Source organism: Aedes aegypti, chromosome 3 (assembly GCF_002204515.2).
Source record: "Aedes aegypti strain LVP_AGWG chromosome 3, AaegL5.0 Primary Assembly, whole genome shotgun sequence".
In the NCBI taxonomy this organism is placed as follows: Eukaryota; Metazoa; Arthropoda; class Insecta; order Diptera; family Culicidae; genus Aedes; species Aedes aegypti.
The window spans coordinates 388,875,926-388,888,200 of record NC_035109.1 but is presented as its reverse complement, the minus strand read 5'-3'; the positions used below and the strand labels follow the sequence as shown (position 1 = coordinate 388,888,200).

At 39.4% G+C, this 12,275-nt stretch overlaps 1 protein-coding gene and 1 long non-coding RNA gene across 2 annotated transcripts; one reads left to right on the top strand and one right to left on the bottom strand.

Annotated features, from left to right (window-relative positions):
* Positions 1–750: 750 nt before the first annotated feature.
* On the top strand, positions 751–10,258 carry LOC5563667 (ATPase WRNIP1). The gene is made up of 3 exons (XM_001647900.2): positions 751–1,878; positions 9,441–9,612; positions 9,669–10,258. Exons 1-3 carry the CDS (start codon positions 893–895, stop codon positions 10,191–10,193), a joined length of 1,683 nt encoding a protein of 560 aa, XP_001647950.1. The 5' UTR covers positions 751–892; the 3' UTR covers positions 10,194–10,258.
* Positions 10,255–11,636, bottom strand: LOC110679410. Its single transcript, XR_002502465.1, has 5 exons — positions 11,367–11,636; positions 11,114–11,173; positions 10,762–10,817; positions 10,514–10,574; positions 10,255–10,332 (listed from the first exon to the last, which is right to left on the bottom strand). It is a non-coding gene; the product is annotated as an uncharacterized LOC110679410 (long non-coding RNA).
* Between the last annotated feature and the right edge of the window lie 639 nt (positions 11,637–12,275).

Here is a 12,275-nt window from a genome sequence, read left to right as displayed (position 1 = left end):
TGGTTGGAACACGACTGCCTTCCATCTAACGAATCCGACCCGTTAGTTGGAACGACTGACAGCTGGTGAAAATGCTCCAGAATAACGCATTTGGAGCGCAAATCGTCACGAAACGCACATATACATGCACATTTGTTCTATATATGGAGACTTCAATGCGCCGGTAGTCAGACGTCAAAGTCAGTTTGACATTTTCTCTTGACATTCGAGTGCTTTTTAGTTGGAATTTTTTCCAACCAGCGAACATCCAACCATCGAGTCATTCCATGTAGCGGACCCCCAACGAGCGAATCCCCACTGTAGTATATCAAGTAGTCCTTCACATTTGTCTCTACCCATATAAACAGTAATTTTATTTGCATTTTTGGGATGGTACACAAATTATGTCACACTAAATTTCAACTTTTTCGACACCCTCACCCCCCCCCCCCTTGTTACACTTTTTGTATGAGTCCTCCGAAAATTTTGTAAGGCTTGTCACGCTTGGCTCGACCCCCCCCTTGGAGCGAGACGTAATTTGTGCATGACCCCTTTTTAATATCTACAAGAACCTCGGGCTATTCAGATAGTTCACCTTCAAAAGAGATTTGAAACATTTGACACGCCAAGATAAAAAAGCTTTTTTCAGCCGAAAACACAGATGAGACTCGGAAAAAAATGTGGTAACACTGCTGAACAGACCTTTAGAAAAGTCCTTTTTAATTTTCAACCTTCTGAACATCCCTTGTTTATGACAGCGCGCAATCTTTGCTTTTGAAAATAAACAAACAAACAAAACAAGACGCAATATTTTCCAGAGAAAACATGTTGTAAAAGTGTACCTAACTGAGATTTTTTAAATAGTTTTCCTAGTATTGTTTTAAACGTAAAAGTGAAAAATCATTCCCACGGAATGGCCGACGAGCCGCAGCCATCGTCATCATGCACCCGGTCGGTTTGTCCGGTGTGCGACAAGCTGTTCCCCATGGCCGACATCGAAGCTCACGTTGATCGGTGTTTGTTCCTGAACTCGAACGATCCAACGGCTCCAGAATCGACCACAAACGGGAAACAAGAATTGACCGCCGCGAGGGAAGCGAAAAGAAGTTTCAGTATTTTCAACAAAAGTCCTAGCGTGGGTGGGAATAAACGACCCCGGAGGACAACAACGGACCAAAACGGGAACGGTGGCCATATGAGTGCGGAGGACATAGAGAGGACGGTGATTGACTTGTCGGACGAAGAGAAGGAAAAGGAACGGGACAAAGTTAAGCCGGATAAGAATAAGGCGAAGGTCGGGGATGAAGAAGGAAGCAATATTCCGCTGGCGGAAAAGATGAGACCGGACGAACTGAGTGACTACATCGGACAGGAACAGATTATTGGGAAGAACACGGTTCTGAGGACGCTGTTCGAGAAAAATACCATTCCAAGTATGATCCTGTGGGGTCCTCCGGGTTGTGGTAAGACGACATTGGCACACATTATTGCTGCACATTGCAAGAAGCACGGAAGTATGAAATTCGTCAAACTATCGGCCACTATGAGTGGAGTAAATGACGTCAAGGAAGCAGTGAAACTGGCCAAAAATGACCTCGCCTTCAAGCGGAAGACGATAATGTTCATGGATGAGATTCACCGGTTTAACAAGCTCCAGCAGGACATCTTTCTCCCACACGTTGAAAGCGGAACCATCACGTTGATCGGAGCCACTACGGAGAATCCTTCGTTCAGCTTGAACTCGGCCCTGTTGAGTCGCTGCCGGGTGATTGTGCTGGAGAAGCTGGGCGTGGAAGCGGTCATGAAGATTCTGAAACGGGCACTTCCGCAGTACAAGACGGTGATGTTCGAGAACAACAATCGGGTGCCGGACATCCGAGGTCTGCCGTTTGTGCCACGGTAAGTAAGGGGATTCGGTTTGATGCACATTGCTTCCTAAAGCCTTAATTAGTTGTTTTAGTTGGTTTTAGGGGTTTTGGGATGGAGGATTGGCAAAAATGAAGATAATTTTACTACATGACAATTTATAGAACATGCTTTTGCTCTAAATAATGAGCTCCTCTGATGTTCGACAAACACGAGACAAGCCTAGTAAAATGAATATACTATGTAATCAGAGACGAATTTCGTCTTTGATGTAATAGTTATTAGAACATATTTTGCAATCAAATTACTATTGATATAGAACTTAAAACTTAACTAAATTTCGAAAAATTTAGCGCGTGCTACAATGTTTCCTAAAGCACTAATCTTCTTCTTGGCATTATGTCCCCACATGAACATATCCTGCTTCTCAGCTTGAATCAAATGATAACGAATTATGCAATGCCCAGGGCTGGTAGCAAGTCACTTTTTAGTGACTTGGTCAGTTTTTTCGACCTGGTCACTAAAAAGTCACTAGTCGCTTTTTTCACGAAAATGGTCACTAAAGTCACTTTTTTTGTGATCTGATGATTATAAAATTAAAGGCAGGATAGCTTTCCAAACATCATCAAAACTCCTCCGGAGAATAAGCCAGGGATGGTTAGAAATAACAACCAAAAAATTCAAAGAGTTTGTCAGAAACTCGTACAGAACTTCTAAAGCGAGTACTATTAATAATTTAAGAATTAATCAACTCTTGACACTGTTTTCGAATAGCTCACATGTTGTGTGCAGCAAAGTTGTCTCATGAGAACGGGAAGTTCAGGCAAGAATGGGAAAATATGCAACTCACGGTAGTCAGATAATTCTACGAGTGGAATGTTTGCCATTTTATTTTCGAGTTTTATGTTTCTTTATTCATGTTTCATAATTCTTTACATGATTATCATTATCGACATAATGAGATTTGGTAACAACACGCAGACCATAACATGCATCAGACATTTGAGTTTTAAGAAGACTTTAACATGACTTAGTGCAGTCTTAGGAGTTTTATCGATGTCTTTGTAAGACAAACAAGCTGAGGTTTTAAGTATAGGTTTTAATAGACACTATACAGCTCCTTCAACATACAATTTATTATCAACAAATTTATCTAGCAAACAAGTTTTAACAGAAGCAGTTATAGGTATCTACAAAGCAATTTAAACTGGTTTTTACTGAAAAGATCGCTTAGCACTTTTAAGGTGAAAATAAATCGTCACTAGCTGGTGGAGACCAATCGATTAGGTTTTTAGCTCAAATGGATGTTTGGTTCTCCAGATCCGTGCTCTTGAAAATTTGAGCTTTGGCTTCGATTCATCTTCACCTTAAATCCATTATTAAATCTGTTGGGATTTAATGCATCTCTAATAAAACCTCAATAAATAACATCTAAGATCAAAGAGCATTGAAATTGTTACTTGGGACTCTACGCCCAGGGAAGTCAAGGAAATTTCCATTACGAAAAGATCCTGGACCAACCGGGAATCGAGCCCAGACATCTTCAGCATGGCTTTGCTTTATAGCCGCTGAATCTAACCACTCGGCTATAGAAGGCCCCAGTTATCGATTACTTTTACAAATCGACGCAAGTAACTTTCATACGGTTTTAAGCAAATTAATAATGAAGAATCACAATCTGTCTTCTAAAATTTCTTTCAAAATTAATCGCCTTTTAAATTTTTTTTCGTCATGTACATTGCCTAAATTTTGCATACAATCAGCTCGCGCTCAAAAACGGGGCAATTTATATAATTTCCCACATACGCCGTTTTGTAAATCAGGAAATTAAACGTTCTAATAGTGAAAATCGAGTTGGTTTAAAGCAAACCGTATAGAATTTCGTCTGCGAAACACGTACACTGAGAGGCAAAATAAAGTGCCCACCTTACCAGTTTTCAAATTTCTGCCACATCCAAGGTACGGTGAAGCATGGAGGAGGAAATGTGATGGTCTGGGGGTGTTTTTCATGGAGTGGAGTAGGAAGCTTCGTGAAAATCGACGGAATAATGACGGCAGATTGCTACATCCACATCTTGCGGGAAAATCTGGAGATTTCGCTGATCCAGATGGGCCTTGAAGAGAAATTCATATTTCTCTAGAACAACGACCCGAAGCATACTGCCAAGAAAACCAAGTCTTTCTTCCGATCTTGTCGGATTAAACCGCTGGAATGGCCTCCACAAAGCCCAGACCTCAACCCCATTGAGAATTTGTGGGCGATTCTCGATGCGAGGGTTGACATAACTGGTGTTACCAACAAAAATATTTATTTTGAAGCCTTGGAGCGCGCCTGGGAAGAACTAAAACCACAACACCTACAAAACCTGGTGAAAAGCATGCCGTAACGCCTCCAGCAAGTCCTTAAGGCCAAAGGAGGACACATTAACTATTAAATTGCTTTTTATTTTTCTTAAATCATCTTTTCTGGGGCCAAGAAGGAAGTGGGCACTTTATTTTGTCACTAGTATTTTTTCAATACAAATTGATTTTCTTTTTCTTTGAGTAAAATTCTTTTTTTTTATCAAAATTTCGTAAGTGCAACTTTAAAAGAATATCAAAAATAAAATATCAAAAAAGATTTAAGTGTGTTAACTTTAATGTGAACCAAATCAATGAGAGAAATTCGAAAACTGGTGAGGTGGGCACTTTATTTTGCCTCTCAGTGAAGGGTCGATAAAGTAAGTTTGTAAGTAAGATTACAGATGTTTATACTAGAACACAAATTTTCTGAAAACCTGTGTAAATATTTAAATTGAAACTTCTTGCAACCATTAGCGCCGCCACAAAGCGAATTGCGTCAATCAGTGGTGAGTATCAGTATCTTGAAATATTTCATATTCACCACTGACATGGTCATGGCAACTTAGCGATGACAGCGCCACCACGATGTTGCCATTCAAAATGACCAATAATAGTCTTACACAGTTTTACAATCGGGCTTCAACGTCTGTTATCTGTGCTATGACTAAACAGTTTAATTTTGTTAAGAATTGACGACAATTAGCATTTTAGACTTACGTAAAAAATGGAAGTATTCACAATAACTTTACTAAAAATGACACTTAATTGACAAATTATTTAAAATCATTTCGACTAGAAAGTATAGGAATGACACTACATTTCAATCAAGTTCTAATGAAGTTGCTGATTTTCACCATGCTTTCTTTTCTCAGAAGCAAGGGAATATGGGTATTGAGCATGAGCATAATTGACTGCCCGCAGTTGCTACTCAGGGAACCAACAGACGCTACTCAGGATAAGTAACAAAGGAATATGGGTATTTTTCAATAAATGTAGGATTGGATTTTTTCGTTCATCATGAACTCAATTGTTCTAAATCTGCAACATTAGGTGATTTTTATTATCACTGCAACAGTACATTCAGTCAGATCAGATATCAAGTGACTGATCAATTATCGCATAGATTCCAGTGGACCGTCCATAAATGACGTAGCATTTTAGGGGGAGGAGAGGTGCGCTTCTAAAAATTGGTCAAGCATCTCAATGATGCTTTCTAAGATCTCCTTTCAGGGTGGCCACCGAACCGGGAAAAACAGGAAAAGCGGGAAAAAGACGGGAATTTGAATCCATCGGGAAAAAGACGGGAAAAACCGGGAATTTGAGATGGTCACCGGGAAAATTATTTTGAAAGAACATCTTCAAGCTATAAATCTATAAATCATCAAAAATAAGTTGTAGAAAGTTGATATGGTTGATCATAATGCCATTAAGCATCTGTTATCTTGGACAAGTTTGCTACACTCAAGTTGTTTGGTAATGTTTTGGAATATTTTATTTTTTATCTCCTACTATCAGGGTTATTTTTTTCTGTATCTTATTTGACTCAAAGTTTTGAATCAGATATTAAAACTTCTTGCATAAAGTAACATATTGGATTCATTATTTTCTTTAGTTACTTTAGTTTAGTGTGGCTTTGTTTCATCCTCATCTTAAACTTATTAGCTTTAGTGAACTCCTAATTTTCGGAAACCGAGATCCGCACAGGCGAGCGCTCGGCAGTCATCTTTTAGCTGATTAACTCGGTCTGTGAAAGAATTTAGCTACCGTGTTAAACTGAGAATCTCGGCATCTCACAAACTGAAATCTCAGTAAAAATGAACAACAATCTTCATTGAGGCACTTTTGGCAGCAGAATTTATTCTTAATTTATTTAATTTACATTTGTGTTTTTAAGCAATGCTAACTTCGGGCTGCCCATAAATCATAATTGAAAATAATTATTGACGTGTCCTTAAAATTCTACTAATTATTCCATAATTACTTCCCGGCAGAAAACGAACGACATTGTATACTAAATTACATAAAAAACAACAATTTTGAGCATACTTACAGAAGAGTCCGTACAATCTAACTTCCTCCAGACTTATAATTTCAGGCACTTGGTTAATTGTAGAAACTTTTCCACGATATTTTTACTACTTTTCTACGTATACACAAATGGCAGATGGTAAAACAAAATACTGAGAATCTCGGTAAACTTAGATGGAAACCGATATATCAGCATTCGAGCCAACTGAGTTTGGTGAAAACGTTATTAACGTTGGTGCTCGGATTACAATATTGCTGATATACGGGTAAAATGTAGAACTAACCGAGATTTCAGATTCAGAAGTTGCCGAATCTCGGTTAAAATTATTTTTTAGATGGGTTTTCAGCAAAATGGGCTGAAGACGAGTTGACGCAGCATTTAAAAATGCCGCGAACAAAATTTAAGTGTGTATGAAGAAAAAAAGTAAGGTTGAAAATTGAAATACTTTAAATAGGGTAATAGGGAACAAAAAGGGCATATCTAGACATGTAAATGGAAATGGAATGCTGTTTGTATGTCACGAGTTGGCTTGAGAACGGGACGACTGATTTAAATTATTCTTTCACTTTTGTTGTCTTTAGGGTCTCCGACGTGTTTGAGTGGAAAAATATTTTTGGGAAATCCTTCAAGAAAGCAAATTTGACATTACCTTTTTTTAAGCTTTTTCAACAATTTGTTATTCCATACCAATTGTACGAGAGCCAAAAAATACAAGGCAGTCTTCTACGAATATTATTTTTTTTCTTATTGGATGGAAAAATACCGTTGAAAAGTTTGAAACAAAATTTTTGGTGTATTCAATTGAAAAACCGATCGAAGGGTCACGTTCAGGCTCCTCAATTAAAAACCGGGAAAATTCTGACAATTATACCGGGAAAACCGGGAAAAAAGCGGGAATTTCAAAATGAACATTTGGTGGCCACCCTGTCCTTTTAATTTGCTCAATATTTCGCCGCCAGAAAACTACAAAGCGACTCACAATTGTAATTGTAATTGTAATTGCTCAATCCACACCCTGGCAGACAATTATCCGCCCATCTAGACACGGGCTGGGTGAGGACCTACCAAGCCTCCCCCGTTAACATGTCCTATACCGTTTAGCACACCGGGATCTTCCACAAGCAGGCGCCGGAATTAAAGCGGTCCCACAAGCTTCAGATACATTAAATAGATATAGTCCCTCTGGCACTAAACCGAATAGCGGCCTTCATATCATCACTAGCACTGCCTATCCCGCACGCCAAACAAAATGCCGGAAGTAGCGTGCCGTGTAGAACATCCGATGTTCTACACAGCACATCACCTCCGACACCATGCTCAACGTACAGCAAAGACATCGCTAATAAAAAGTGGAATGCGTCATTCGATTCAGTGCCAGAGGGACTATAAATGTAACGAAGAGGAAATGAAAAGATAGTAGAGATGGTTTGGTTGTTGGATTGCTGAAACGAGAAGAAATAAAGTCATTACGTTAAAACGTGGTTTTTATAGTTGAATAAATGTATCGATAGTTTCTCATCTGTTTCTTTTCCGTGTCGTAGTTGAGTCGATTCTATCCACCTCGAGTTTTGTCGTCTCCGCTCGAGCAATGAGGACCGCGATGAAATGAAAATATAAAAATATGACCATTAGTGTTTATCTATTATTTAATGTGGTTCTCATTTGCTTTTAAATACCTAAGTAACATGTGAACTCTGCCTCTATCAGAAAATTCTAATGAATTATATTTTATTCTCCTGCACTTTCCCTAACACAAAGTATTCCTATTTAGTAAGACATTTACAAGTGCAAAAGCGCAAATAAAAGTGTGGGACCTCATCGAATCATGTTGATGCCCTCAGAGCACTCATTCTTCGATTTGCGAAAAATGAGTCCGCTGAAAACACCGACCCGACTCGACGCAATCGCGCACCTCTACCAACGCCTCCGCACATGTAAAAACTTCTGCGATAAACCTGTGGTGTGAAAGAAATGCGCAATATTATTTTAATTTCAATCCTAACTGCATGACCCGTAGGCTCTATGCGTATGATTGTTCATTATTTTAGCTAAATATACCAGTTAACCTGTACATCAGAAGAAAAGAAAAACGATTAAGAATATCTTGCAGCGTAAAGTTTAAGTGATCAAATATTAATCCTTTCTTCGAACCTAATTTCATTATACATTGGGTTATGCTATGCTTCGCGTGTGATACGAACAATTAGATTTATTAATATAATGCATTAGCATCCAAACAAATACCCTAGAAAATTTTCTTATTGTCCGACAAACATTTCAAAACAATTACGAACTGCAAAAATTCAACGGTAACTTTACTCAACAAAGCTTTCATTCGATCACCCTTAAAATACACAGTCATCAGTAGACCATGCACTATAATATCCTCCTAATATAACGCAGAGCTAAAAATCCTCTCTTGCGTTACCCAATCTGAACAAGAAAACATTTTCAAATACTTCCCATAATTTGTGCACGGCAAAACAGATTCCACTTTCTACGTAATGTAACCTAGTATGAACAGCTGCCCAACTCTCCAGACCTGCGCCCTCCAAGATCCAAGGTGCTGCTGCCTTACGTTCAAAACTTCTTTCCTCAAAGTCTGTCTATCAATTCCGAACTCTATTGCATACTACCATACCAATCAGACCCTATTCCTGACAAGACACAGAGTCATAACCCCAATGTGATGGATTTACCCAGTAAATCCACAACCTTGTCCTAACCCCTCTTACGTTTCGCTATCCTCGAAAGTCACCCATATTGATGCTTGGCAAAAAATATCAGTATTCAATCCACAAATCCCAAATTACACCACATTACGTTGGTCCGTTTGGCGTCGCCGGTGGATACCTGTTCTGACATTCGTTTCTTTTAAACTCCATTTCAACCATGTCCCTCCACTTTATCAATACGAATGTTGACGAATCACGATAATCTGAAGATCGTGACCAGAACGGAGGTAGGATAAATCACTAGGGACCAACTACCACCAACTACAAAGCGACTCACAATTGTAAGAAAAATTCATCAAGGTTCTGTCCAGTAACAAACGATTTTTTTTTTCTAATAAAACAATAGCCTTAATAAACAGTTAGCTATCTTTTTAGCATCTCACCGAAAGATAGCCATAAAGCGAAGTTCAAGCTGTTGTGCACAAAATCCAGCCGCGATATTGTCTAGTTTCTAGATTTTTATCAAAATCTTGTTCTATTATTTCCAGAATGATGATCAGCGCAGAAACCATTCGTTGGTTGGCAGAAATTTGCGACGGAGACGCTCGGATTGCACTGAACAGTCTACAGTTGGCTTTGAACACCGTTGCAGCTCGTCAAGACGAAGAAGAGTCAGCCCTGAAGCGAATATCGCTTGATGAAATCAAAGAAGGGATCAAGGCAAGTTCTGGCTATTCATTCAGTTTTCAATTAATTCAATGTTGTGTCCTTTCTAGAAATCCCACCTGATGTACGATCGTAAAGGAGACCAGCACTACGAATTGATCTCAGCTCTGCATAAATCGATCCGCGCCTCAGACGATAATGCAGCCCTCTATTGGTGCTCCCGGATGCTGGTTTCCGGGGAAGACCCTCGCTATCTGGTGCGACGAATGATCCGTATGGCCAGCGAAGACATTGGCCTTGCGGACACTAACGCCCTGACGGTGGCCACTTCTACCTTGGCAGCGGTTCAAGCCGTCGGGATGCCAGAAGCGGACTGTATCATAGCGCATTGTGCCGTCTACCTGGCCCGAGCTCCCAAAAGCCGCGAAGTGTACAATGCATTCAATCGGTGCAAGGCATCGATCGGACAGAACAAAGGCCCCATGCCAAGTGTTCCTCTTCATCTGAGAAACGCCACGACCAAACTGATGAAGAGCCTGAAGTACGGAGCGGGATACAATTTGCAACACAAGGACGAATCCGGCCTGCAGTACATGCCAGAAGGGTTGGAGAATGAGAATTACTTTTCCGAATGAGGGATTTCTTTTGTGATCATTATTCTTAATATGTTGAACTGGAATTAAAAACTTGATTTTCGTTACTTTTGAGTGTTTTCTTTATTCATTTTTGTTTTTGTAATTGTACAACGCTACAGAACAGCTTCAAGGGAAGAGTCTAAAAGAGAACAGAAAAGCCAATATTAGTGATTGTTCTAAAATCGTTTGAATCAGAAGACTATTTTTCACTGTCAGATAGTGGTGCATATCGTTGTTGAATCATAGTGTTCATAGAATTGTAAGGATTTTTATCATCATTAAGTAGCTAGGAAGCGTTGTAACTTCAATAGTAAATTTACCTGGTCGATCATCATTGCTGTTAATCCTATTGTTGCGATTTCGCATGATAGAATGAGTCTTCTGGAAAGAGAAGAAGCACGAATTAGACACTTCCAAGTGAATATTCATATGTTTGCTTGCAAGTTCGCATCAGATAGTGGTGCATATCTTTGTTGAATCATCGAATTCATAGAATTTGAAAGGATTTTTATCATCATTGAAATATCAAAAAAAAAGGTATCAATCTTGCGTTCGATAATTGACTTACCTTTTCGACCCGATGCACAAGGGCACGCCAATCTTCCTGTCCATTGAAATTGACACCTATAAAACGATACAAATGTGATTAGTTTTTATAGTACCACTTGCAGTTGCAATTACGATAACGATAAGATCTTTCAGATAGTGGTGCATATGTTGGAATCATAAGCGCTCATAAAAGGTAGGGGTTTAATCATCATGTGAAACAGTCTTTCAAGAAATAGCACCTAAGGGATCATGCACAAATTACGTCACGCTCCAAGGGGGGGGGGGGGGTCGAGCCAAGCGTGACAAGCCTTACAAAATTTTCGAAGCACTCATACAAAAAACGTTGATTTTTTCTGGGACACCCTACTCACCTTTAAAGTTATTTCTTCCTCGGTGAATCCATTTCTATCCCGACTGTGGACGATTGCCTCCTGCAACGAATAAGACGAAGCCAAATTAGACTCTAACCTCAATCATTGACCCGCATGTATATCAGCCGAAAAGAGCATCAGAATGGTGCATGAGTGTCAAATCATGGAATTTTCATACAAATTTAGGGTTTTTTGAATCATCAGTCGATTTTACGAACGAAATATATTTCGGCACGACGAGTTTGAAACTTACCACATGGATCAGAAGTTCACGTTGTTATCCCACGAATGTCATTCGTTCATCATTTCGTTGGAGATTATCACGTTTCGTATTAGCCATTTTCTGCGTAATTCGGCGATTCGCTCATTTCGAATGGACAGTTGGCCACTTTGAACATTGTAAAACCGTTTTAAATTTGACTGACACAGTCTATAAGCACAAAATTTAAATTCAATTTCATCCCATGAACGCCAACACGAGTTGTGACGATGAAGAACAAAAACGAAATGGACGACTTCAAAGCGGTGGATTGACCAGTTTACCCGCTTTGCCCCGTTAGTTCTCAAAATTGTTTTGAGAACTGTCATGTCATATGTCTTCCACCCCAGTGAGTTGCAACACGTGTGTTTCACACGATTTAACTTATAGGCCTTTTCATGTGACAGGTCCGTCTATGCATTTGTTTACATCGGTGGAGGACCGGTGCATATATACGGTGTATACACGAGGCTGTCATTTACATAGAAGAACTGTCTAAGAGCTTCCCGATCAGCTGTTTTGGAACGTCATGTGAATAGGCCTATGGATCAATGCACGGGTTCACTAATTTGACGTTTGAGCGGTGCCGAATTCACTTGTTGCCATGGTCACGTAAATAACACGGCACCGCTCAAAAGTCAAATGATGAACTCGTGCATCGGTCCATTGCAGCCCCGATAGGCCTACCCGGATAAAAAATACAATACAAAAACAATGTAACGTATTGTAACAGTACCATTCAATACATTGGAAATACGATACAGTATATTGTAAAATGACAATAAAATTACAGTACAATATATTGTTTTAAACAGTTCACTGTATGGTATATGAGATTTTTTCAATATAATGTATGGGTCACAGACAAACAGACGTCACACTCTCATCGCTGTCCATCGACCA

Coding starts and splice junctions, on each gene's coding strand:
- LOC5563667 (XM_001647900.2), top strand. CDS start 893: ATGGCCGACGAGCCGCAGCCATCGTCATCATGCACCCGGTCGGTTTGT. Junction 1,879..9,440: donor GGTCTGCCGTTTGTGCCACG/GTAAGTAAGGGG, acceptor TATTATTTCCAG/AATGATGATCAGCGCAGAAA. Junction 9,613..9,668: donor AAATCAAAGAAGGGATCAAG/GCAAGTTCTGGC, acceptor TGTCCTTTCTAG/AAATCCCACCTGATGTACGA.